Source organism: Bubalus bubalis, chromosome 4 (genome assembly GCF_019923935.1).
Source record: "Bubalus bubalis isolate 160015118507 breed Murrah chromosome 4, NDDB_SH_1, whole genome shotgun sequence".
Lineage (NCBI taxonomy): Eukaryota > Metazoa > Chordata > Mammalia > Artiodactyla > Bovidae > Bubalus > Bubalus bubalis.
This window is the reverse complement of record NC_059160.1, coordinates 3,714,988-3,739,978: the sequence shown is the minus strand read 5'-3', so window position 1 is coordinate 3,739,978 and position 24,991 is coordinate 3,714,988. Positions and strand designations below refer to the sequence as shown.

At 62.6% G+C, this 24,991-nt stretch overlaps 1 protein-coding gene across 1 annotated transcript; it reads right to left on the bottom strand.

The window, feature by feature from the left end:
• Nucleotides 1-2,245: 2,245 nt before the first annotated feature.
• WNT7B (Wnt family member 7B) lies at nucleotides 2,246-24,735 on the bottom strand. The gene is made up of 2 exons (XM_045165192.1): nucleotides 24,271-24,735; nucleotides 2,246-2,999 (listed from the first exon to the last, which is right to left on the bottom strand). Exons 1-2 carry the CDS (start codon nucleotides 24,351-24,353, stop codon nucleotides 2,558-2,560), a joined length of 525 nt encoding a protein of 174 aa, XP_045021127.1. The 5' UTR covers nucleotides 24,354-24,735; the 3' UTR covers nucleotides 2,246-2,557.
• Nucleotides 24,736-24,991: the final 256 nt, after the last annotated feature.

Sequence of the window (24,991 nt, the reverse complement as noted above, 5' to 3'; positions counted from 1 at the left end):
AGGAAGGAGCAACTGGAGAGCCAAGAGGAAGCCCATGGAAGCTGAGGCCAGCCAAGGAAGAGGGTCGGTCGGCCACATAAAGGTAATGAATGGCCTGGCAGAGGGTGCCAGGGGGCATCCCAGGTGGCACAGTGGTAAAGAATCTGCCTGCCAAGGCAGGAGGCAGAGGAGAGGCAGGTTCGATGCCTGGGTCTGGAAGATCCCCTGGAGGAGGGCATGGCAACCCACTCCTGGATTCTCGCCTGGAGAATCCCCATGGACGGAGGAGCCTGGCGGGCTATTGCCAAACGTCAGACATGACTGAGTGGCTGAGCATGCACAGGGATGACAGAAGGAGGGGAAAATGAGGGATGCGGATGGTGGGTGGACATCTCTGCCTAAAGTCTGCCTCTGAACTGCTCCTGAGAGTGAAAGGAGTGAAGCAGAGCCGGAGAGGCCTGATCCCAGAGGAGCTCAAGGCATGAAGAAGGTCACAGGCAGGGCCGCCCGCTCCCCTCCACCACATTGAGCAGTCCTTAGCGGTAGGCGCCTCTCTCCGTGGGCAGAGGGCTGGTCTCCAAGAAGGAACAGCTGGGAGCTGTTAGCCAAGAGCCTTGGAAGCACCAGGGGATGCTTTCAGGAAAAGTGATCTGGGTTCCCTGTTGGGGGGGTGGGCCAGTCCCTGGCGGGAGTTGGGGGGCAACATCACTCCTCTGGGCTTTGCAGGGTGCATCGGAGCCCAGCATTTCCTGGGTGCTCTTGGTGAACCTCCCCGCCCGGAGCGTGACCCTGAGGAGAGGCGCAGAGTGGCCAGCTCCCTCTCGCCGCCTGTGTCTCAAGGCCCTAAGTGCAGGGCAAGCTCCTACTTGTCTTCAGGCCATGGACCACGTCCACCGAGGTCCCCTATGCCCAGGGAGGCAGGCAGGGCTATCAGAAGGGGGGCAATCTGAACCCAGCTCCCCCGAGGGGCCACGACCACTGCACACCTCCCTTGGCCTCCATGTTCTGGGAGCCCAGGGTCTCGGGGGGGGGTGCCAGGCAGCTGAGTGGGCACCTGGCATGAAGTGAGCACCAGCGCCCATGCCCGGCGCCCACGCCCTCCCAACCGCGGCGGGTGTGGAGGCAGCCCCGCCCTCTCCCCTGGCGCCTGGAGAGGGGAAGCCGCTCTTGGGTGGTGGGCCCTCGGGAGGGGGCGGTCTCACCCTCCTGGCGCTGCCAGGTGCCACCCACAGGCTGCTCACCGCAAAGGGGCCCCTGGGGGTTTCCCCTGCGCCTCCCCCAGCCCCACGAGCTCAGAGCTGGCCTGGGTCCCGGCGGCTGGGGCTCCGCTCAGCAGGCAGGCCCAGGCTCCTTAGGAGGGACCTGCGGTGCGCACACATTTGGAGGCCCGCCCTGTGCCCGCAGCAGGGGCCTGGGGTCACAGCGCTTCGTGCCGGGCACTGCGCCCCGTCCTCACTCCCCGCCCTCTGACACTCCTGGAGGGGGCAGGCCGGCTCGCCACCCCAACCCTCACCCATGCAGCAGCTGATTATTAAGCACCCGCGGCTACCCAGGCGGCGCTAGTGGGAAAGAACCCACCTGCCGATGCCGGAGACGCAAGAGATGCGGGAGACTTTATAGGTGTGATCCCCAGGTCGGGAGATCCCCTGAAGAAGGGATAGGCTATCCACCCCAGGATTCATGGGCTTCCCTGGTGGCTCAGACGGTAAAGAATCTGCCTGCAGTATGGGAGACCTGGGTTCGATCCCTGGGTAGGGAAGATCCCCTGGAGGAGGGCATGGCAACCCACTCCAGTACTCTCGCCTGGAGGATCCTCATGGACAGAGGAGTCTGGAGGGCTACAGTCCACAGGCGCTCAAAGAGTCGGACACAACTGAGGCGACTTAGCCCACCCACAGGCAGGCCCTGGGAGAGGCCCTGGGAGGGGGGCCCGGACAGATGAGGAAACTGAGGCTCGAAGCCCCGAGCGCCAGGCCAAAGGTCACACAGCAGCTCCAAATCAGGTCGGACTCCGCAAGCCGCACGCGCTTCTCCCTTTAGTCCTCAGTCTCCTTCCCCGGAGAGCAGGCTCGAGGGAGCCTGCCCCTGGCCCACGCGGGGAGCCCGATGCTTGGACATGCATACACAGTGGGGCTCGGCCCCCTGAAACCCTGCCTGGCTGCTGCGGTGTCCCCAGAGGCCCACTCCTTCCCCACCCCCGGCTGCCCTGCACACCCACCCGCTCTGCCGTCCCTCAGCCGGATGCCTCCCTGCCCCGTGTATCCGCTGTGGTGTCCTGCACCCTCTGCTCGTGCTGACCCCTGCCTACAACCCCTTCTGCTCTCAGAATCACAGTGGCATTTACACAGCACATCTTGGGGGCCTTTCCCATCAAGGCCCCGGCTCACCCCCTGCAGGAGCTGCTACCCTTAGCTCATTTCCAGACACAGATGCAGAGACAAAGTGGGGAGACAGAGCCTCACGCCCAGGACTGCCCAGCGGCCACCGATCTGCAGGGCGGGCCTCTAATTGCCACCCCGCATCACCCCGCAGCCAGCCTGCTGCACACGTCCGCCCCAGGACACCGCAGAGCATCCATTCACAGGGGCTGGCTTCCAGAGACACCTGCCTCGTCCCAGAGCCTGGAGGGCCGGGCAGGCACAGAGCAGCACCGGGACGGCAGAGGAACCAGCCAGCAGGCGCAGAAAAGCGAGCGGGCGCGGCCGGCCTGGCCTCCCAAGGGCGAGGGTGTGCCTGGCCCCCGGCACCCACAGCCCGGACGGCAGGTTCCCACGGGCCCGGAGGCGCCCTTACCTACTCGGAGCTCTTGCCCAAAGACGGTCTTCTCGCCGAGGGCGGAGCAGTTCCAGCGCCCGAAGCGGAACTGGTACTGGCACTCGTTGATGCCCATCTGCGCCCCCTCCCCAATCACGATGATGGCATCGGGCCGGCTCTGACAGATGGCGCGCTGCCTCGGGGCCAGGCCAGGAATCTTGTTGCAGATGATGTTGGCTCCCAGGGCCACGACGGATGACAGGGCTCTGCGGAGGGGAGAGGACCGAGGAGGTGAGCCGCCTGCTGTGCCCGCCCCGCCCAGCCCCTCGGGCCACGAACGCGTTCCCTCGCCACACTGCCTGCTGGGGAACCAAGCGCAGACCCCTGCCCTCAAGGGACCACGTCCCACTGACCCCCGCAGGACTCTGTTTTGAAAAGACATGCATGCACCTCTTGAGTCCCCTCAGCCTCAAATTCACAAGAATGGGATTGGAAGGACCAGAGTCACAAGTCTGACGAACCGACAATCCTCCAAACACAGGAACCGCGCCTCTCTGAATCTCGGGATCAGACACACAGACTCTGCAGGCACTTGACGGCCATGAACTTGGGACTGTCTGCAGCTGCCCCCAAGCAGCAAACCCCAACTTCCCCATCACCTGGAGACCCCAACTCCCCTCTCCCCCAGGGGCCCGAAGCCAGGCAGGCTGCTAAGGGGGCCGCCCAGGCCAGGGGCCAAGCCCACCGGGTCCTGACTCCAGCCACAGCCCATGTGTAGCCTGCCCCTCTGAGCCTCAGTTTTCACACCCTCGATGTGGGGTATAAAGCACCTATTCCCACCACACAGGCTCAGACCAGAGAAGCATGGGGGAGAAAGGCTGCACACATGGGGGTAACCGTCATTATTTTATTCTTGTTTCTGGAAGTTGGGGTGCATGCGGAGAAGACAGGAGCTGGCATGAACCGAGCCGTGTGCCGGACTCAGCAGGCACTTTACTGCGGCGAGTCATCCTCAGAGCGACGCTTCCTGAAAATGCTCTGAGTTAATCCCCCAGCACCCTGCAGGAACCCGGGGCACTTTCTGGGCTCTTTCTCTCTTTGCTTGGGTGTCATCAGCCTGACTGTCTGTTTAAGGAGGTGGAATTCACATGGCAGGAACTCTACCGGTTTACAGTCCTGTGGCATCCAGCACATCCCCAACGTTCATCAACCACCGCTGCTGCCAAGTTCCAGGGCATCGTCACCACCCCAGAAAGCACCCCCTACCCCTCGGCAGTCACCCCCGAGCCCCCTGGCAGCCAAGACTCTGCTTTCTGCGCCTGTGGACATTTCATACAGACGGAATCAAACAACACATGCCTTTTTGTGTCTGGCTTTTCTCACTTAGTATAACCTGCTCAAGGCTCGTCCTCGTTGCATCAGGAACTTCCTTTTTCATAGTTAAATAATATTCCATCGTTTGGCGAGATCACGTGCTGTTTATCTGCTTGGCACTGACGGACGTTGGGTTTGCTTCCAGCTTTTGGCTCCTGGGAATAACCCTGCTCTGGACACACACGCGCAGGTTCAGTCTGAGTCCTCACTTTCCGTTCTCTGGGGCAGGTGCCCAGGAGCAGAATTGCTGGGTCACCGGGTCATTTGTCACTCTTTGAAGAACCCTCTGACTGCTTCCCACAGAAGCTGCACCTGCTGCTTGGCTTTAAGCACCCAGGGAAGGGACAGCAAGCTGGAAAGAGGGGAGCTGGTTTTCACAGGCCCATGGCAACAGCTGGTTTTAAGATGGAGTCTGACTTCCAAACAGCAGACCAGAGGGCAAGAGGCGGGAGTGGGGAGGCCACGAGGGGCTCCCCAAAGCCACTGCCCAGGCCCTGGTCTCCTAGCATGGTGAGCTCGCTCCTCCTGCCCAGGGCCTGCCAGCCCCTTTCTGGACAGGAGCGAGTCAGTGTTTTTCCAGGGCAGCTGGGCACCCACAGCCAGCTGGGAAAGTCCCCATGTGGCCTGAGCCCACAGCATGTGCTGTGCCCAGGACACTCCGGCGACACTCAATCCCCACGGCCCGCCCGCCCCACCCGCTAATCTGGCCAGGACCCCCCTGGGTCTCCCACGGGCACAATGGGCAGAAATGCCCGGGTCTGGCTTGGAGAAAGAGCATCTGGGCAGGCGGGGCTGGGAGCGGGCTGGAATCTGGGGAATTCAGCCCAAAGTAACCGTAGACGCTCAGAAAACCGAGCCGGGGAAACGAGATGGATGGGAACTCTGCCGGGTACCGGCCTCCAGGCCTCAGGTTGGAGCCTGGACGTGGAAAGCACATTCCCCGTCCTCGGATTCTTCCAGCAGGTTCTGGTCCGTCAAGGGTGAGAACCCCCGTGCCTAGGGACAGGGCTTCAGACAAACGGGGTCTAACAGGACGGACCTGGCGGCAGAAAGAGGCCGCGCAGCTCCGGCCCCCTCCTCCGGACTGGCCACCCCAGTGCCCCCTCCCCTCATCCCTCAACCCCTACCCCCCAATCATGCCCCTCAAAGCCCACAGCTCTCCAGGCTCCTTGCTCAGAGCCAGAGGCTTCCTGGGATCTGCCCGCTAACGACCCCGCTACTTCTGCTGGTGCTGGTCCCTCTGCCTGGGACGCTGGCCTCCCTCCCTTTTTCCTGTTCTGCAAGTTCTTCTTCCCTCCCAGGCCCCAGGGCAAGCCCCCCTGGGCTCAAACCCCACCGCCCGTTCAGTTCAGTTCAGTTCAGTTGCTCAGTCATGTCCGACTCTTTGAGACCCCATGGATTGCAGCACGCCAGGCCTCCCTGTCCATCACTAACTCCTGGAGTTCACTCAAACTCATGACCATCTCATCGGTGATGCCATCCAGCCATCTCATCCTCTGGCGTCCCCTTCTCCTCTTGCCCCCAATCCCTCCCAGCATCAGGGTCTTTTCCAATGAGTCAACTCTTCGCATGAGGTGGCCAAAGGACTTCAGCTTCAGCATCACGTGGGGCCGTTACCAAGGACAAGTATGGGGGACACTGGTCTCGTGGACACAGACCCCCACCCCGGTCTCACAGTCGTTATTTCCACACCTGGCCTCTCTCCACCCAAGACTGCAAACGTGTCCAGGGCAGTGCAGATGTGAGCTGACCCTGGGGCCTCGGGGCTGCCCCCATGTAGTCGACCACGAGTGTGCAGTGGGTGAATGAATAGACAAATGAGGAAATACTCATGGATTGGGACTTCCCTGGTGGTCCAGTGGTTGAGAATCTGCCTGCCAATGCAGAGACACCGGTTCGATCCCTTGTCCAGGAATATCCCACATCCCACGGGGCAGCTAAGCCTGTGAGCCACAAGAGAAGCCAGCAAAATGAGAAGCCCACGCACTGCAATTAGAGAGCTGCCTCTGCTCGCTGTAACTAGAGGAAGCCTGCACACAGCAACGAAGGCCCAGGGCAGCCAAAAATAATAAAATAATAATAATAAAAATACTCAAGGATTGTGTCTAAAAGAGCACCTACAACTCAGTAACGAGAAGGCAGGGCAATCTGAAAATGGACGAAGGACTCAGACATTTCTCCCAAGAGAGACAAATGGCCCCCGAGCCTGTGGAAAGATTCTAAACATCGCTCATCACCAGGGAGATGCAAATCAGAATCACAGTGAAGAGACACCTCCCGCCCGCCAGGATGGCTGCGATCAGACAACAGAAAACAGCAGGCGTGGGCAAGGACGTGGGGAAACCGGGACCCACTGCGTCGCTGGTGGGTGGGGCAGCCGTTGGGATGGTCCTCGAAAAGTTAAATATAGAATGACCACAGGACCCGGCAATTCCACCCCTAGGTGTGTATCCAAAAGAATGAAGCCAGGTGTTCAAACAAAAACCCGTTCACAAACGCTCACAGCATCACCACTCACAACAGCCGAAAGGAGGAAGCAGCCGAGAGGCCCATCAGCGGGCGAAAGGACAAACAGGACGAGGCCTCTCCCGACAATGGAATATTATTTGGCCATAAAAAGGAATGGGACTCAGATACACACTCCATGGATGAACCTCCAAAACATCATGCTCGGGGAAAGAGGCCAGACACAAAGGGCCACGTGTTGTAGGATCCCTTTGATAAGCAGCGTCGAGCAAAGGCAAACCCGCGGAGACGGAAGCAGCTGGGGGACGGGCAGCGGGGAGTCCCCGCTTCATAGCTGCGGGATTTCCACCTGGGGTGACGGGGAAGTTACGGACTCGACAGAGGCGGTGGCTACGCAGCACTGTGAACGCACAGGCGCCACGGAACTGTATGCTTCAACCGTGGAAGTGGACATTTTAGGTTAAACTCAATTTTAAACAATGCTACCTGTACACAGGACTTGCACACCCCGGCCGTGGGTGAGATGTGTGGAAGGGGCTGAGAGGGGCCTCGGCCGGCTGACTCCCTGCCTGTGGTCGCTTGTCTGCCTCCCCCGGGGGGGTGGTGGTGACGGAGGACGGGGACGGGGGCCCCAGCCGTCCCCCAGATGCCAGCGTGTGCCTCAGCGGTGAGACAAGGGCTTCCCAGGTGTCTCAGTGACGAAGAACTCGCCTCCCAGTGCGGGAGACCCAGGTTCGATCCCTGGGTCAGGAAGATCCCCTGGAGGAGGAAATGGCAACCCACTCCAGTATTCCTGCCTGGAGAATCCCATGGACCAAGATCCCTCATGGCACACCGTGTGGCCATACGTAAATAAGCAGATAAATGAAATGAATCCTCCAGGTCACTTGTTAGTTCATCGAGGTTTCTGGACAGCTTCCGTGGCTGGCCTTCAAGGTCTGGCAACCGGTCCACTCCCCTCCCGCCACTGACCTCCTTGAGCAGGCCTGGCCCCCCACACCCCAGGACTGTTCCTTCTGCCTGGAAGAGCGGGGAAGCTGCAGATGTGAGAGACCAGGGAGTTAGGAAACCAAACCATCCACGTGGGAAAGGGGAAGAGATACATGATCGCAAAATAGCTGGTGCCCTGCAGGAGACAGCAGGGCGGACGCAGGCGGCATGCTGGGGTAACTGACAGTTTGGGGGGTGCTGGACAGGCTAAGGGGACTCTTAGCAAGCGAGATGCCCCACCGGGGGCGGGGTGGCTCTCACCCTCCGAGAGGCTGCCCGCCCAGGTGCCCTGGGAGAGACTGGCAGGGCAGCTCTGTGGGGCCCCGAGCACAGAGAAGCAGGGCGGGGCGCTTGTGTTTCAGTCGCTGACTTTTTCCATGGAAAATTTTGCTCCGGGCTCATCCCCTCCGCTTTCCTGGGGCCTCGGGACACAGGCAAATGCCAGAGGGAGTGGGCAAAGCTGAAAATCCAGAACTTTGCTCACCCCAGCCAGGGTCAGTCCCACGGGTTGGTGGAGGGGAGTTTGGAGGAGGAAGGTTCAGGCCCTGCAGACAGGAAGCCCTCGCCTCTTCACTGGGGGCTGTGGACAGGGCTATCCGGTCTCAGACCAGAGGGTGCTTAGACCAGCATTGGCACAGGAGGCGGCTGCCCCTGAACAACTGGAAGATCTTTTACCTGCCAGAGCGGTCCAAGTGGGTGGGACCACCTGTAGGATGAGGGGCTCCAGTGGGGGTGGGGGAAGGCGTGCTGCCAGGTGACTGATGAGCAGGACATGGCCAGGGGTGGGCGGGGCTTTTGCAGTGCCCTTAGCCAGGCTGCCCGCCTGGCCATGCTGTGAGGAGGGGCTAGGAATGCGAGTGCCAGTGCTGGTCAGCTTTGCTGGAGCCCTGGCTCTGCCTTCCCCCGGCTCTGAGACCTCAGGCAAGTTTCTTAACCATCCCTGGGCCTCAGTTTCCACATCTGTAAAGTGGGAGTAATAATTGCATTGGTACGTCACAGAACTGCCTGGAGGGGTGCATGAGTCAAAGAACACGGTGTTTTGTAGCTGGCCTGTGGGGAGAGGTCAGCGTTAGCCATTAGTAACCAGCGCTCACGGCCTGAGACTGCACCCGTCACTGACGCTCTTCAGTGAGTCCCCAGGGTCCAGCCTCCTTGTGGGGACCAGGGAGAGACCAGCTGTGTCTCTCAGAGGACCAAAGCTTAAACCAGCAGTTCTGCAGCCAATGGGTGCCACACTGGCCACTGCACCCACCCACCAAGGGGTTCATTCCTGGACCAGCTTTCCCGTCTCCCCAGCAATTCCACTCTGGGGTCTATACACCCAGGAAAACCAAGCACTTATGTCTGCCAAAGGACATGCATGCAGGTCTCCAGCTCAAACTGAGAACAACCACCCACAATGACCAGGAGAATGACAGGCAAATTACAGCATATTCACCCTGCGGGACGAGACCACTTACACGTGTGACTCTCAGACGCCATGCTGTGTGAAAGAGGGGGCAATGCAAATGCTGCTACATAGGAGAAGCTCCAGGTCAGGTAAGACTCAGCATCGAGCCAGGAGCCAGGAGAGAGTTGCCCTTGGTGGGAGGTGCTTGGAGGGAAGGGGTGCACAGGGGAGCCTCCTGGGGGCTAGAATGCTCTCTGTCCCGAGCTGGGCAGTGGTTACACAGGTGCCCGTGTATATAGACATGCATCACACCGTCCATCTGAGATTTCTGCGTTTTATGTAAATTATACCTCAATAAAAAAAGTAAGCTGTTGCAGTACAGCAAGTCCCCTACAAACAGACCTTCAAGTTGTGAACTTGCAAAGATGTAAACATTCCTGCCAGCCCCTGGATGCCAACCGTTGTGCCGTACTACTTACTTATCAAGGTACTGTGAAAGTGTCAGTCGCTCAGTCATGTCTGACCCTTGGCGACCCCACAGACTGTAGCCCACCAGGCTCCTCTGTACTATTAGAATAAAACTGTCTTTATTTTTTGTGTTTGTTTTTTATGTTCGTATGGTTTATGTGGAAAGTATCATAAACCTATTACGGTACAGTACTATATAGCCGATTGTGTTAGCTGGGTACCTGGGCCAACTTTGTGGACTTACGAACACAGTCTCAGAACGAAACTCCTTCATATGTAGGGGTCTTACTGTGCAAGACTTTACTGGGGTGGCAGAACAAGGCAAGAATGAAAAATCAAGTTTTCTTACAAAAACTAAACTAAAAAAAACACCCTTAAGAAATAAAATGTGAATATTAGAGGACATCCCTGGTGGTCCAGTGGTTAAGAATCTGCCTTGCAATGCAGGGGGCACAGGTTCGATCTCCGGTCAGGGAACTAAGATTCCATGTGCTGCAGAGCAACTAGGTGCTTGGGCCACAGCTAAAGGGTCTGTTTCACAATGAAAGACCCCGCACGGGCCAAATAAAGAAATAAAGTATTTTTAAAAAACGTGAACCTTAAAGATGATTCCTGTGTGCTTGAAGGCCGCTCACCCCTCCTGCAGCACAGGCTTGTGGGGGCAGCTGTGAACTGGCCCCCTCTGCAGGCGGAGCTGGGCTGGGCCACAACACGGCCCAAATCCAGGCTCAGAGGCTCCGGGATCAAAGGGCACCCCCAGCCTGGCTCTGCTTAGGGCTCTCCCCTGCCTGCCCACCACCCTCTGCCTCTGCCTAGACTCTGTCCACCGATGTGGCCAGCCTGTGGCCATGGGGTTCTGGTCCTCTGGGAACCCTGAGTAGGGAGGCAGGCTCCGCCAGCAGCTCCCGGGGCAATAAGGAAGGTGGGCACAGGGACCCTGAGGGCCGTGGGGGTGGAGGGAGCCCTACGTGGTGGGGGGTACTGCACTAGGCAGGGCCTGTTGCTCTTGGCCTGCGCCTGGCCAGCACTCGGGGCCGGAGGCAGAGCTGCCCACCTGCTAGCTGTCCTCTGCCCAGAGGAGCCAGGCCAGGCCCTGACGGGCAGCTTCCTCCCAGCGCTGCCCACTAAGACCCCTGTTGGGGCCAAGCCCCTCTCCTGCCATGGCCCAGCCTCGGGGCTCTTCGGGCGTCCTTGTGAAACCACCTCAGGTATGCTGAGGACCCAGGAGGGGTCGACTGGGGGGAGCCAGAGTCTCGCCAGCGCTCAGGACTAGAACCATCCTGTCCTCCCCATCCCTGCGTAGGACGCCGCTGCTGCGTTCAGGAGCCAAAACCCTGCAAACCCACCCCGGCGGCTAGCAGTCTAGCCTAAATCCTTCATGCTGCTGGACTCAAGGTGGCATGAGCACCTGCTGTGTGCTGGACTCGGCTCAGAGTCCCCTGAGTAGTGGGGAGGCGAATGTTATAACAATAATAGTAATAGCGGTTGTTGTTATTCCTCAGAATAAACACTGAAAGCTCCAGAAGGTCCAACCACCTGCCCAGGGGCTCAGGGAGGGAGGGAGGGAGGGAGCCTGGTCCCAGGTGGTCAGTACCTCATCGCCTCATCCTTGACCCCAAAGACAGTTGGAGGGTCACCTGTCCACCTGGAGAGCCACAGAAAGCGGGTCCACAGAAAGCGGCTTGTGACGGTGAAGGGCAAGGAAGTCTCGCGTGCTGCCGTCCACGGGGTGGCAGAGTCAGACACGACTGACTTAGCGACTGAACAAGAGCCTTGCCACTTTACACACTGCTGAGTGAATGCCTGCCTCCATGTGAGGTCTAGCACTGCGGGCCCCCGGAGGTGGGCAGCGTGCTGTGATTCTGGGGGGAGGCCACCCCAAAGTGCCCTCCCCTGGGCCCTGATCCACTGGCATCCCTGTCTTCCTGCTGAAAAAGCCAGACAGAGGTGGTGTCACTGCCAGCCTGGCCCACGTGACGGAACAGCCTCTCAGGCCCAGAGGAAGCCTCAAGCCATCTGATCCGTCCATGGGGCCTTAAGGCGACGGCCATGGAGGCGGCCCTGGGCCAGGCACCTCCACCTCGGCATGCTGCTTCGCCTACAAAGTCCCCGACGACCAACCCCACAAACCACAGCCCGGGACAAAGATGCCTCCGCAGAGGGCAAACGCCCGCTGCGGCAGGGACCCCAGGCTCCCCCGTCACAGGACAGACTCCCGGCCCTGATGCAGCCCACCTCCCACCCCAGGGCTGGGGGTTCAGCCTGCCCTGAACCCACCAAAGGATCTTGGGAACGCCCCTGAGCCCAGGACTGGGGCAGCACTCCATGGGGGGCTGGGAGCCAAGGACTTTCCGGAACCCAGACCTCATGACTGAGCCCAGCTGGGCCTCCACATCCCAGACCCCTCCCAGAGCCAGGAGCGTGGAGTTACCGGGGGCGGGGTGGGGGGGCGCGGGAGACCTCTGACCCCTCTTGTCCCCCTGGGGAGGAAGCATGTACCCGTCTTGGGGAGGTGAGCAGTGAAGAAAGGTTTTTCCCGCAGGACGCCAGCCAGCCGGCCCCCTCTTGCCTCTGCGGATGCCCACCCCAGACCCGGCCTGCCCCTCTGCCCCGCCCCAGCACCGGCTGGGCGTGGCTTCAAGGCCTGAGCCCGGCGCTAGGCTGTTTCTCATTGGCCCTGGGTGCTGTCAATCATGAGGCTGCCACACCCCTTATCTCTCGGGTCACTAGCCCTGTGTTCTGCCTCTGCACCTTCACCCTCTGGTCCTTCTCCCAGACCTACTGACCTCCCCACCTCAGAGACCCTCCTCCGAGAGGCCTTCCCACCCCCACCCCGGCCCCCCAAGAGAGCCAGACTCTTAAGCCTGACCCCTCCGGCTTTTCCTGAGGCCATGTGGGGCAGGGTCTATCCACCACCACCAGCTGGGGGGGTCCCCAACATTGCCTGGCACCCAGCCAGACCTTGGACATGACCCCCCCTCCCCACCCCAGCCCTGCCCCCAGCTCCCTGGGAGACAGGGACAGGCTGGCTGAGCTGAACCAGATCCCGCCTCCCTCCAGGCCCCCAACCCTGGCCTGGCCCTGGGGGGCCCAGTGGCCCAGAGCTCCTCCAGCCCACGTTCCTGGCCCCGGGTGCTTTGTAATTCTTCCTTCTCGGGCATCCTCCGGCAAAATATTTGAAGAATGTTCTAATTATCTGCGATCAGCCAGGGAGGCGAGCCTGGGTCCACTTGTCCAGGAAGTAACTGGGCAAATACCTGGGAGGGAGGCACCTGGCCCCCACGCCCATCCACTGCTGTGTCCCCGCCAGCCTCTTCCTCGGGTGGCCAGGGGTTGGCCCAGAACTTGCCAGCCACAGATGAGCCGGAAGAGGCTCTCAGTTCTGGAGCCCAGCAGGGCCCCGGGGGGCAGAGTCGGGGTAAGGGACGCATGGTGGCCTCGGTGCTCCTGCTTGTCAAACGCGGACAAGAATGTCTTCCAGGTCAGGGACCACTCTGCAGACCATCACAGCCCCAGGGCTCGGCACCAGCAGGGTCTCCACAGCCTTCCTCGGTAGGGATCAGGAGGGAATGGAATAGCAGGCTAGGAGGCTGGTGCAGCCAGTGCGAAGGCCCAGGGGCACACAGGCCACTTGTCCCCGCTCTTGCATCTGCCTTGAATCTGCTCATCTCCTTCCCCGGCTGGGGTTCTAGGCTAGCTTGAGGGGAGGCATGTGACTTGGGGACGTCCCCAGACTTCGGGAAGGCCACTCCAAGGCTACTCTTCTGAGACTCAGTTTTCTCATCTGATAGTAAGGCACAGTCAGCCCTCTGCTGGCAAACGGCTTCTTCCTCTACTGGGTCAGGAAGTGCTTTAACCCCCGGGACAATCGGGGGGTGGGGGGGATGTGCAGAGGGCTGGCTTTACTGAAGTCTGCCAGGCCATCTGAGGCATCCCCTTGCCTGCCCTGTCAAAGGGCCTGCACCAGAAGAGAGGAGGGGGCCACAGGACAAAAAGACCACCCTTCCCAAGCAGCCTCCTCCCCGTGTCCCACGCCATCTGCAGCAGGTCTTTTCAGGGTGTGCCCTACCAGCCCCCTTTCCAGAGGGGGACACTGCGATTCCGAGAGGACACCCCGCGGGGAGCTCCGTGGTGGGGGGCAGGGAGAAGGGGTCCCCGATGGCCCCCCCCACCACGCCCAGGCCTCAGTGTCCCATCCGCGCAGTGAGGCTGGGCAACCATCTAGGTACCTGCAGCTGGATCCTAGAGCCTTCTCCAGGTCGGGATCCTGTGTTCGGGTTCGGCTCAGCCCCTGACTCTCGCTGGCCCCTGGGAGCCTCAGTTTACCCATCCGTCCCCTGTGGGGAACGGCCCCCACTCGTGGGCGGGGTCTCCTGCGGACTGGCTGCCCGTGCCCGGGTCCCTGGGCTGCAGTCTTTCCAGGCCACTGCCCCGCTCAGCTCGCTGCCCACAGTGTTCCCGGGGAAGAGAGCAGGGCGTCCGCTGGCTCCCTCGTGCCCCCGGCAGGTGGCGGCCCCCCGCCCTCCCCGCATAACTGGCATTCCTGGCTTGGCATCCAGGGACCCCACCCTGGAGAGAAACCGGGCAGCCTGAGAGAGAGCAGGCGGTGGGCAGGGGGTCCTGGGCAGGGGCTGCAGCCACCAGAGGCAGACATGCATAGCCCGCGCTCTCCCAGGCCCTCCCTGGCCCGGGGAGCTGGAGGATCCATCCAGCCCCCACATCAGCCAAATCTGTGAAGTCCGAACCTCACCTGGTCACTCAGGGCATTGACCTCCGACCTCAGAAACATGCCGACCTCTGCTGGGCGCGTGGGCCCTTCATGACACTCCCGGGGTTCTGGCCACATTGTGCCACAGTTACCCCTCCCGGCCACCCTGTCTCCTCCAGCAGCCAGGCAAGAGTCAAGGCCCAGCTTGACGCCCTCTCCTCCAAGAAGCCCACCTGGGTCTCTCCTCCATTCTCCCTTCCTCTGCCCAACGTGGGCGCATCGACGCCAGGCTCCTGAGGAAGCCTTAGGGGCTGCGATTCAGCAGCTCCTGTCTGCCCAGGCCACGGCCACGCTTCCTGCACCCTCTGCTGTGCCCAGACCTTCCCCAGGCCTGAGCCCTGACCTTTCTCCTCACTCCCCGAGGTGCAGGTGGGAATGTTGATACCCAGAGGTGCCCGGGCACCTGAGGGCCCACGCGAGCTGAGGCCCAAGCAGGCATGAGGCCCCCAGCCCGGGGCTCGGCCTCGGCCCCAATGCCCCAGACCTGTTGGATGCGGGGGCGCCTGCAGGCCTGGGTGACCAGGATGCAGTCTGAAACCTCACAACAGACAGATGGACGGACAGGTGGGCGGGACAGGTGGGAGGAAGCTGGCAGGCCCAGCAGGCCTGTGGCCAGGCTGGGAGTCTGGGCGCCTAGTGGCTTGGCCAGCACCGCGGCCTTCCTGACCACCCTGGACACAGTCTGAGCAGCAGGTCTGGGGGGCACGCTCCCGTCGGACAGTGGACAACGAGCCGTCCCCTCTGGGCAGACGGCGAGGTCCAGTCCCCAACCCGGGCGCCTCAGGCCGGCGTCCTGGAGGGTCCCTCTTCCAGGAGCAGGTGTGGGCGGGGGCCTGCCCTGGCCACTCAGCATCTCTGAGTGACAGTGACTCAGCGAGCCCCACCCACCCAGGCTCGCCCTCGCTCCATGGTCCACCCTCTGCTCTCCCCAAAGCTGGGCACCCCCTCTGGACCAGTCGCCCCTGCACAGCCCTCGCCACTCCCGTCTCTTTAAAGCAGCCCTCTGTTCTGGACTGCTCCCTCCAAGGAGTCCTGGGCCACCGGGGCCTCCCCAGCCAAGGACCTCCCAGGAGCAGCGCCTCCACCACCTGCTCCAACCCTGGCAGCCTGGCTGTAATGACCTGAACAACTGCCCTGAACAACTTCCTGGGGCTAGCCCGCTCAGGACACCTCCCCGAGCTCAGGGTTCTCCAGGGCTTGACCCAGGTGGCCAGGGTCCTCAGCACCAGCCCTGTCTCCTGCAGCCCGCTCCAGGTTAAAGGAGGGGGCAGGACCTTGGCCCCAGCCGCCCAGCCACCTGGAGGGGATTTGGTCTCGGAGCCAAGAGTGGGCTTGCAGCCTTTTCCCCCACTTCTGGCTCAGCCCCAGGCCCCGCCTGTCCCTTCAGCATCCTTCAGCTCCTGCCATCTTCTCCCGCCCCACCCCTCCCGCCAGAAGTCTCCAGAAGTCACCAGGCTGAGCAACAAGCATGGGGTAGCCCCGGGGGGTCAGCCAGAGCCTTCCCTCCTATGCCCACTGCTGGGGCAGAAGCTGGATGTCCAGGGGGACCCCCCCAGCCACTGGGGTCATCAGCCCTCAGCCCCTGCCTGCTCTTGGAGCCACATGGAAGGAAATGGGGAGGGGGAGGGGACAGGGAGGGCACGGTCCCTTACACAGCCCCTCCGGGACCTGCGGCCAGGAATGAAGCCCTGCCTGACCACACAGCCCTGGGCCGGCATCTCCAGGCCGCTGTCCCCCGGGTCCCCTGGGCCCTGGGAGATGAACCCAGAGTCCCTGTGTGCTCTGAACCCCTGGGAACAGAGGGAGTGGCCGAGCCCAAGGCAGCTGACACCAGCTTCACCGCCAGCCCTGGGCTCCTGGCCCGGCCAACCCCTGGGCACACGACCTGGGCACCCCCCAGGCCACCACCATCCCAGCCCAGTCCGTGGACCCGAGGCTCAGGAGGGTCACCATGGGAACCTGGGCAGGCAGGACCCCAAGCTCCACTCCCCGGGGGCGGTGGCACCATGAGAGGAGAGGACCCTGCCAGGGCGGGGCCAGGGGCATGGTTCGTGGGGGCCGCCAAGCCAGCACTTTGCCTGCCGCAGAGCTGACCCAGGGCAGCCGGGGACAGGGGACACAGGACAGGCCGGGAGGATGGGCGCAGTGAGGGGATGGATCTGGCTGCTTCCGCAGGGGGGTGTCAGCAGCCCCCGGAAAATCCCGGGTCTCCTGCCAGTCACCCTGGGAGGATGGGAGTCTGGGGAGCCTGGCTGTCATCCAGTCCCCCGGCGACCCCCTGGGCCCACCTGTGCCAACACACCCAGGGCCAGGAGGCCTCTGCCCCCGCTGGGCAGGGGGCCTTGACCAGGTCCGTGGGCTTTGCTGGGCCCCAGACACGCAAGCCGCCATTGGACCATCCGACCTGTGTGTACTGGGAACCGGCTGAGAGCCGAGTGCTGCGCTGGGCGCTGGGGGATCAGCGGTCAATCCCACAACCACAGGCCTGGCCTCTCGGAGGCTGGGTGCTGACAGGGCTCCCCTCCCACACTCGGCCTCCCAGCAGCCCTGCCGATCCGCCTCCCCTGGGCACCCCTCCCTCTGAGGCTGGCCGGACCAGCCTCCTCCCCTCCCCCACCAGTCACTCTGCACGCAGGGTCTTCCCTTAGCTCGGAAGGAAGCAGTTCACGCCTGCCCTGCAGCTCCCCAGGCCTGGGGCCCCCTGCCCTGCCTCCACGCAGCCCTCGCCCCCCACTGCCCCACCCCACCCTAACCAGGGCCACCTCCTGGCCATCCACGCCCCCCAGACCCCCACCCCCTTCTCCCAGCCATCTCGCTGCCACAGACACCATTCTCCTCTCTGGCACATTCTCTAGGACCCAAGTCAGAGGTCACCTTCTGGTCTACCATCACTGTTGATGGATTAGGGCTCCTGCTGTGGGTACCACAGGGCTTGGCTCAGTGATGGAGAAGGAAGCGAGCTTCCCAATCACAGCCGCACACGTGACCAGTATAGTCAAAGCTATGGTTTTTCCAGTAGTCATGTATGGATGTGAGAGTTGGACCATAAAGAAGGCGGAGCGCTGAAGAATTGATCCTTTCGAACTGTGGTGAAGACTCTTGAGACTCCCTTGGACTGCAAGGAGATCCAACCAGTCAATCCTAAAGGAAATCAACCCTGAATATTCATTAGAAGGACTGATGCTGAAGCTGAAGCTCCAATACTTTGGCCACCTGATGCGAAGAGCTGACTCATTGGAAAAGACCCTGATGCTGGGAAAGATTGAAGGCAGGAGGAGAAGGGGACAACAGAGGATGAGATGGTTGAATAGCATCATTGACTCAACAGACATGAGTTTGAGCAAGCTCCAGGCGATAGCGAAGGACAGGGAAACCTGGTGTGCTGCAGTCCATGGGGTCGCAAAGCGTCGGACACGACTGAGCGGCTGAACGACAGCAACGCGGCCAGTCTTGTTCCCCTGGCACAGGGGCTGAATGGGCCACATTGGTGTGCAGAGTGAGCTCGCAATGTTGGGAGTCCGCCAGCTGATGGCGGGAGGGCTGGAGGGGGCGGGGTGGTCCCTGAGCATCTAGCCCCATCACCTGGAGGGAGAAACTGAAGTCCAGAAGGAGGCAGGGTTGCCCACAGGCTGCCTCAAGTCCATGGCACAGGGCACTGTACACATGCTGACCCAACAGAGGTCACAAGCTGGCAAGCTAGGGCCACCTCCTCTCTGCTCAAGCTGGTCTCAGAGGAGAAAGGTTGGGGCCCTAAGGCAGGGAGAGACCCAGGGCAGGAACAGGCCTTCTTGGCTTCCCGCACCCACTGGGAAAGCGTCCCCGCTGGCCCCAAATCTAAGGCAGCCCTCACTTGGACTCTCAGGACTCCTGGTCAGCGGACAGTGCTAGCCAGCTGGGTTAGCTGGTTTCTCCACCCATGTGAGGTTACAGGCAGGGAATTGGTGGGTGGGGGAGTTTGTGGCAGGCAGGAAGCCTACATCAGCAGGACGCCTTGAGAGACAGCACAGAACCTAAGAGTCAGGCAAGGTGTGTGTATGCTCAGTCGTATCTGGCTCTTTGTAATCCCATGGGCTGTAGCCCCCCAGGCTCCTTTGTTCATGGGGATTTTCCAGGCAAGAGTCCTGGAGTGGGTTGCCATTTCCTTCTCCAAGGAGTCTTCCCAACCCAGGGCTTGAACCGGGGTCTCTTGCATCCCCTGCACTGGCAGGCAGGTTCTATACCATCTGAGCCACCAGGGAAGCCCAAGAGTCAAGCAGATTCAGCTTCAGTCTGGGCTCAGCCCCACTGAGCATGACCTAGAGAGTTACTCCGAGCTCTAACCTTCAGGTTTCTCCAAGTGGGGGGCCTTTCCTAGCTCCCCTTTCTGGCAGGCCAGGAGGAAACAGATTCAGAGCAGACCCCAGATGTGAGAGTAAGCCTTTCTGAGGAGCCCTGGTCCCACAGAAGCGGAATGCGAAGCCCTGGTCCCCCGTCAGGGGCCCACGGAGCAGGTAATGAAGGAATTCCCATTCAAAAGCATTTTTCATCTGTTTTGCAGCTCGGTTCACTGAGGGCCTACGTCCCGGCTCTGGACCCCTCGGCAGCCTTGGCAACACTGCCAGGTGCCATGGGAGGGAGAACCCAGCCCCCATCCAGACTCCCGCCAGGGTGTGGCCCCTTCACAGCTCCAGTGGGCATGGCACTGGGGCTTTCCAGCACAAGGAATACCTCTGGCCCAGGAGGCACGTAGGGAAGGGTCGGGAGCAGGGGTGGCCTTGGTAAGTGGCTCCAGAAAGGGATGAAAGCCCACAGGTGTCACTGGGCTGGGACCACCAGGACGGCTACTTGGGCTTTTTCTGTTGATGCGGGGGAGCTGTTTGCTGGGCAGGGCCACGTCCCCCGGGGCCCGCTCTGGGCAGCTGTCAGGCTTTAGGGTCTGCGGCTGCAGTGGCTACTGCAGAATTGCAGTGTCTTCCACTCACAGCCTCAGGCCAAGCCCTTCTGGCATCCCGGGCGCCTCAGAGGCCACCTGCTCCAGCCCAAGGCTGGGCGAGGCTTTGGTGGGCAGGGTGCCAAGCCTCCGTCGGTGCTCCGCTGCTGAGGCTGCGAGATGACCTGCTGGGGGCCTCAGCAGCCCATCCACAGAGCAGGTCGGCCACGCCACGTGGCTGCCTCGCACAGAGGACCAGGAGTGCTGGCTTCCTTCCAGGCGAGGCCTCTCCCCGTCATCCCTGAGCCTCCCTCCTGCAACTGCTTGTATGCCTCCAGGGCCAGAGAGCTCACTGCCTCCCTGCCAACCGTGGGGCTGGCCCAGAAGCCGTGGATGCCCTGGGTGGGAGGCCAGACTGGGAGGGGGTGCCTGGGCAACTGCAGGGGCCCCTCCGTGAGGGAGATGGGGAAGATGGGGAGAGGGAAGAGCGCGCACCTGTGCCCACCCCCCTCTCCCGCCGGCCAGCCTGGGGGGAGGCCCCCACCCTGAGCCAGGGAAGGAGGACAAATGCTGGTTTTGTCCTTGGCCAGCGGGCGGCCCGCGCCACACAATGACCCTTTCATCAGGCTGAGGGAGCCCTGGGCCCGGGTTTCATCTGACAAGGGAGGGCGCCGGGCTCCCGTCCCCTTGCTGGGGGGGTTGGGGGGAGCGGAGCCCTATCTGAGCCGGACCCAGGGCCCCGCAACTTGGAGGCCTCAAGAGTCAGCTGAAGCCCCACTATCAGCCCCGGGGGGGCGGGGGCCCACGAGGTGAGGGGCTGCCCGCAGGCCGCACGGAATAGCCTGTTCCGGGGATCCCGATCCTGAGCTGACAGGGTGCCTACCTCTCTGCATTCGAGACCCCCATTCCCCACCCCCGCCCCTGCTCCAGAGCACCCCCAGCAGCGGCTCACCCTGGGGCCCCAGGGCTGCCGGGCTCCTCTCCCTATTGGACCAGAGCTGGCAGGGCTGTCATCCTGGGGCCTGGGTGACCTCAGCAAAGGGTCTCTCTACTGGACCCTGGCATTCGTGTCTTCCCACCTCAGGAGGACGCCGTGAGGCTCCCTGGAGAGAAACCCGGGGTGAATGTTTTTGACAGTGAGTATTCCTTCTTCTGGGAGTCTCTCTCCCGCTCCTGTTTAGCCCGGGAAACTCCTATCCATCCGTCAAAACTCTGTCTACATGTCACCTGCTCCGGGAAGCCCTCAGAGATACCCTAAAGAGTTCATTACTCTCTCCTGAACAATTACAGCCACAGGGCTCCCCTCTGTCATGGGTGGCCAGCCTCTCTGCTCCTAATAACTGCAAATGGCCCCATCTTCTGAGCACTAACTATATACCAGATACCCAGCTGAGCACATCCCTGCATTTGCTTGTTGAATTATTACACTCCTCTGAGTTAAGGTTCCCCTGCCCCTCACTGTACAGAGGACATAGCTGAGGTTACGGGATGCACCCAGGCGATAATAGAGCTGTGAGCCTGGTATCTGGGTCACCATCAGGCCCCTTGGTCTCATAAGGACCAACAGGGACAGCTAGTCAGAAAATGGGCCCTCCTGCAGGCCTCAGTACACCGCTGAAGGGCCTAATGCGGCCACAGGAGGACGCATGTGGGAGACCCACCTTCCCCTGCCGACCCTCCACCCCACACACAGGGGGTCGAAGGAGCTATGTCAAAATGCACGCTCCCCCTGTCGTGGCTGCAGAGCCTCACGCACACGTCGTCAGTGTTCTGAAGTTCTCTGTGATCAAAGCACCTCTATTTGTGCATCTTGAGCTGGGGTCCCTTGGGGGCTGAGATTTCATCGGGACCCCCGGCTCCCACTGCCTGTGTGCACACCCTTCTCCAGAGTCACAGGTACTTTTGAATTCCAGTGGCGTGTGGGCCTGACCTGAGCCTGCGAAGCGACCGAAGACAACAAGCTGACTGAGGCCCAGAGGCCACCCAGCGGCGTTCCTCCTGCACCTGGACAGACACGGTCTCCCCGGCTGCGAGCTGCTCCTCCTGAACCCATGGCCCCTTTCTGCCCCTGCCTGGGCTGGTGATGCCCCAGGAGTGGGCCTGATTCAGCAACCCCCACCCCCCAGGGTCATGCCCACAGGGCCTCTGGGCCTGCGGTTGGCACCACCAGTAAAGCCACAGCGGCAGAGCCGGGAAGAGGCCAGTTTGGCAAGGCAGCGGTGAGCGCCCCTCACCCCCCGAAGCCAGGTGGTCGGTGAGTAATTGCCCCGTCACCATGACTCACCCGGCTCCCCAGAGCGGGCGGTCATCATGAGAAACTCCTACCGGAAGGTCTGGGGGGATCGCTGCAGCCAACCCCCGCATCTGGGAGCAGGAGGCCGAGGCCGCAGGGACCTGCCTGGGATGGCGGGCCAGCCTCCGCCTGGCACGAGGCCTCGGCCGGGCCCCCCTACCAGCCAGCCGGGTGCTGTGGGTCCTCCCCTCGGCCTGGGGTCTCCCACCTGCCCTCCCAGAGGCCCTGGGGACCCCCACGGGCCCCGAGAGTGCCTGTCCTGATGACATGGGAGAGCGACAGCTGCCTGGTTGGCCAGCCGGGCCGAGCTCAGAGTCCGGCAGGGGCTCAGGGCTCTTCCAGGCCAGCACACCCGTCCGACCAGATCAGTGGCAGCGGCCCAGGCATGCATCTGGGATTCGCTGTGCGCGGACCACAGCCCGGGACGGGGAGCTGGGAGAGCAGCCCAGATGAAAGGGGCAGGATCAATTGTCCGCCAGTGCTTGTGATCCCAGCCATGGATGCCTTCTGGAAAGTTCTCTGGAGCAGAAAGACGCCTCCGCCCAGGGCCCCTCCTGCCCCTGGCATCCGCAGATCCCGCAGTGCTAACCTTACAGCTGACCCTCAACACTGATGGAAGCACTTTGTACTTGGGCGCCTCACCTGCAGCCTCACCTGCATTCAGGCCAGGGCTCGTAGACACCCCGCAGCGTCTTCTCACACACTCACCTTTGTTTGCATTACTGAGGCCCTGCTCCCACCCCGTGGCGCCTCACACTCCTAACCCTAATCCAAGTCAGCCCAGTGCCCACCAGCAGGTGGGGAAACCCCAGAGATGCAGGAGCCTCCCTGGCTCACTCTTGGGAACCCTGGAGTTAGTTTCTGCTTCAGCAACCCCCCACCCCCCACCCCCGTGCTGAAGACCAGCACCCCACTGGGGCGGGGGTGCTGAAGGCAGGGCAGGGGGCAGAGTCTGTCTGACTGCCCTCCCCACCACCACCCACCCCAGACCCCAGCACTAGCCCAGGAACGTTCCGGAAAGCTGTCGACGGAGGAGAATTTCTGCCAACAAAGCTGGCAGCGCACACTCTGAAGTGTGTGGAGTGAGCCTCTGTGGGCACAGATGGTCGTCACTGCAGGCCTGGATCTGGGGTGCCAACCCCAGTGGAAAACTCTGGGTCCATGGAGGTACACTGGCCACCACCTGCCCCTGAGCCCCTCAGCTGCGGCCTGGGCACCCCACTCTCATCAGCTCCTGAGACCGAGAATCAACCCCCCTCCTCCCTGCTTCTTGCTCCAAACCACCCTGGGAGGACTCCTGGTTTCCCATCCCTGGACACCACCGCCCCATCAATGCCAGACCTCAGCCAGCTGGCCCCGAAAGTGATCTGTTAAGCAGAGTAGCTGCTGATTCTCCAGCAAGGCTTAAGACAGACGTGCCGGGGGTTCTGGGGAGCAGGAGCCGTCTCCACCTCCCACCTCTAAGAACCAGGGCCTGAGATTTCAAGACCTCCGCGAGTTCACCCCTATCCCCCGAGGGACGCCAGAAGCAGGACTGTCTAGCCTGGCACTTTGCTAGCCTGAGTCCCCGACCATCAGGCGGTCCCCACCCGGCTCTAAGCCCTGCCCGGGGCGGCCTGCCCCCCTCCCTGCTCCAGGCGATGCCTCCGCAGCCAGCCGGGGCTGCCCGCCGGGCCTGGAGCGCTCTCTGCGCCGGGACCTTGTAATTATGTCCCACAGCCCGGGAAACCGCGGGCCTCGCAGCATCTGGCTGCGGTTGCGAACTTTTGTTTCAAGATGCGCGACTATTTATAGAAGGAAAACTGGTAGGATAGTAATTTCCTAGGAGCTGGAGGAGAAATTGGCTGCGTCTCTATTAAAAGGGGGTGGGGGAGCGGCGATTTATTAGGACTGCGGCCGCGCGGGGGGCGGGGGTGGCACACGGAGCGGGAAGGCAGCGGCTGCCCCCTCCGGCCGCGTTAGGCGACCCCGGACGTGGCCCGCGTGTAAAGGAGGGGAGGGGGAGGGGAGGCAGCACTGGCCCTGAGGTTTAATCAGTAGCATCCAGCTTCAGTTCCCCCAAACGGCGGTTCCATAAATCAAACGTCTTTTTTAAATCGGAGGCCAGGGCATATGCGTCCCATTAGAGAATCCGGCGAAGCCACCGCTGCGCCGACGCGCCCCTCCGCTCCCTGGGCCCGGTCGGGCCCTGCTCGGAGCTTCCCCGAGCTCGGCGGGCGCTGCCCGGCCCGACGCGCACGCGGGCCCACGCGCCTCGCGCTGCCTTGCCCGGGACAGCCGGGCGCACCTCGGCCGGCCGCACGCGGGCACTGCGCGCCCCGCCTCGCCCCTGGTGAGGTTCCGGCCGCTCGGCTCGGCAGGAAGCCGCGCGAAACCTCGCAAACTCCGGGGACAGCTTGGGTGCTGTCTGGTGGGACGCGCTGTGCACGTGTGCGCCAGTGTGCACGCGGGGCAGCGAGCGTGTGCGTTCGGCTCTCCCGAGGGTGGCACGGCCGTGCGGGCCGCGTGGGTTTATCTAGGAGGGGGACCTTGCTGGTCCAGGGCTTTGGCTGGGACGCGCCGGGCATCTTCGCGCTGCCCGCGCGCCCTCCGTACCTCGCGCTCGGTGCGCGCAGTCGGTCCACCGGCGCCGTCAGGCCTCCAGCGGGTAGCCCTTTCTCTGACCTCAAACTGCCTCAGCCGCCCCCCGCCCCAGTTCCTCAACCTTGGCGGCTGAGCCCGGCGAGGAGACCCAAAGTATCCCGGCTCCCGCGCGTGCCGTGAACCCGGCGCCCCGCCCCGGGACCTCACCGCGGCGTGCCCCGCGAGCCCAGCTCCGCCGCCGGAAGCCCAGGAGGGGGGCCCGCCCGCCCGCCCCGCGTGCGGCCCGCGGCACTCACAGGTAGCTGCCGCTGGACAGGATGAGAAAGAGCTGCGGGCAGTACACGGAGAGCAGCGCGCTGCGCGGCGACAGCAGGAGCATGGTGGGCCGGCGCTCCCGGGGGGCCGCGCAGGCCCCGCGGGCAGAGCGCGGGGGCCGGCTGGGGCCGGGGTCTCCGCGGCCCTCCCCAAGGCAGGGCGGCGGTACGGGGCGCTAGGGACCCGAGCGCGCCGGCCTCGGCGCAGCGGTCGCCCGTGCCCCGCCTCCAGGGCCTCGCATCTCGCCGGGGCTGGGGCTGCCGCGCGCGCTGAGGCTGGAGGGCCCGGTGGGGGCGCGGGCCGTGGGCGGCGGGTGCGCCTCGGCCGCCGTCCGGCCCTCCGTCCGTCGATCGGTCGGAATCAGCTCTGTCGCTCGCTCAGCCTCACGTCTTCAAGTCTCCTGAGGCGCCCAGCTGCCATTGGACGGGCCACCCCTACATCCGCCTCCTCCGCGGGCGGGTTTTTTTAAAGGGGAGGCTGAACGAAGCGTGCGGCGGGAGCCGCCTCCAGGGCTTGCCCAAACCACCCTGGCTCGGACAGCTCCCCCACCGACTTCGGCGAGCCCCACCGCTCTGGTCCGCTCTGGAGGGTGCAGCTGGGGGGCAGGCACGGCGGGCTAACCGCGCGGGGGCGTGCGCTCTTCTGGGGTGTTGTGCGAGGCTCTGTGCTCCTGTGTGCATGCACGTGCCTGCATATGCCTGT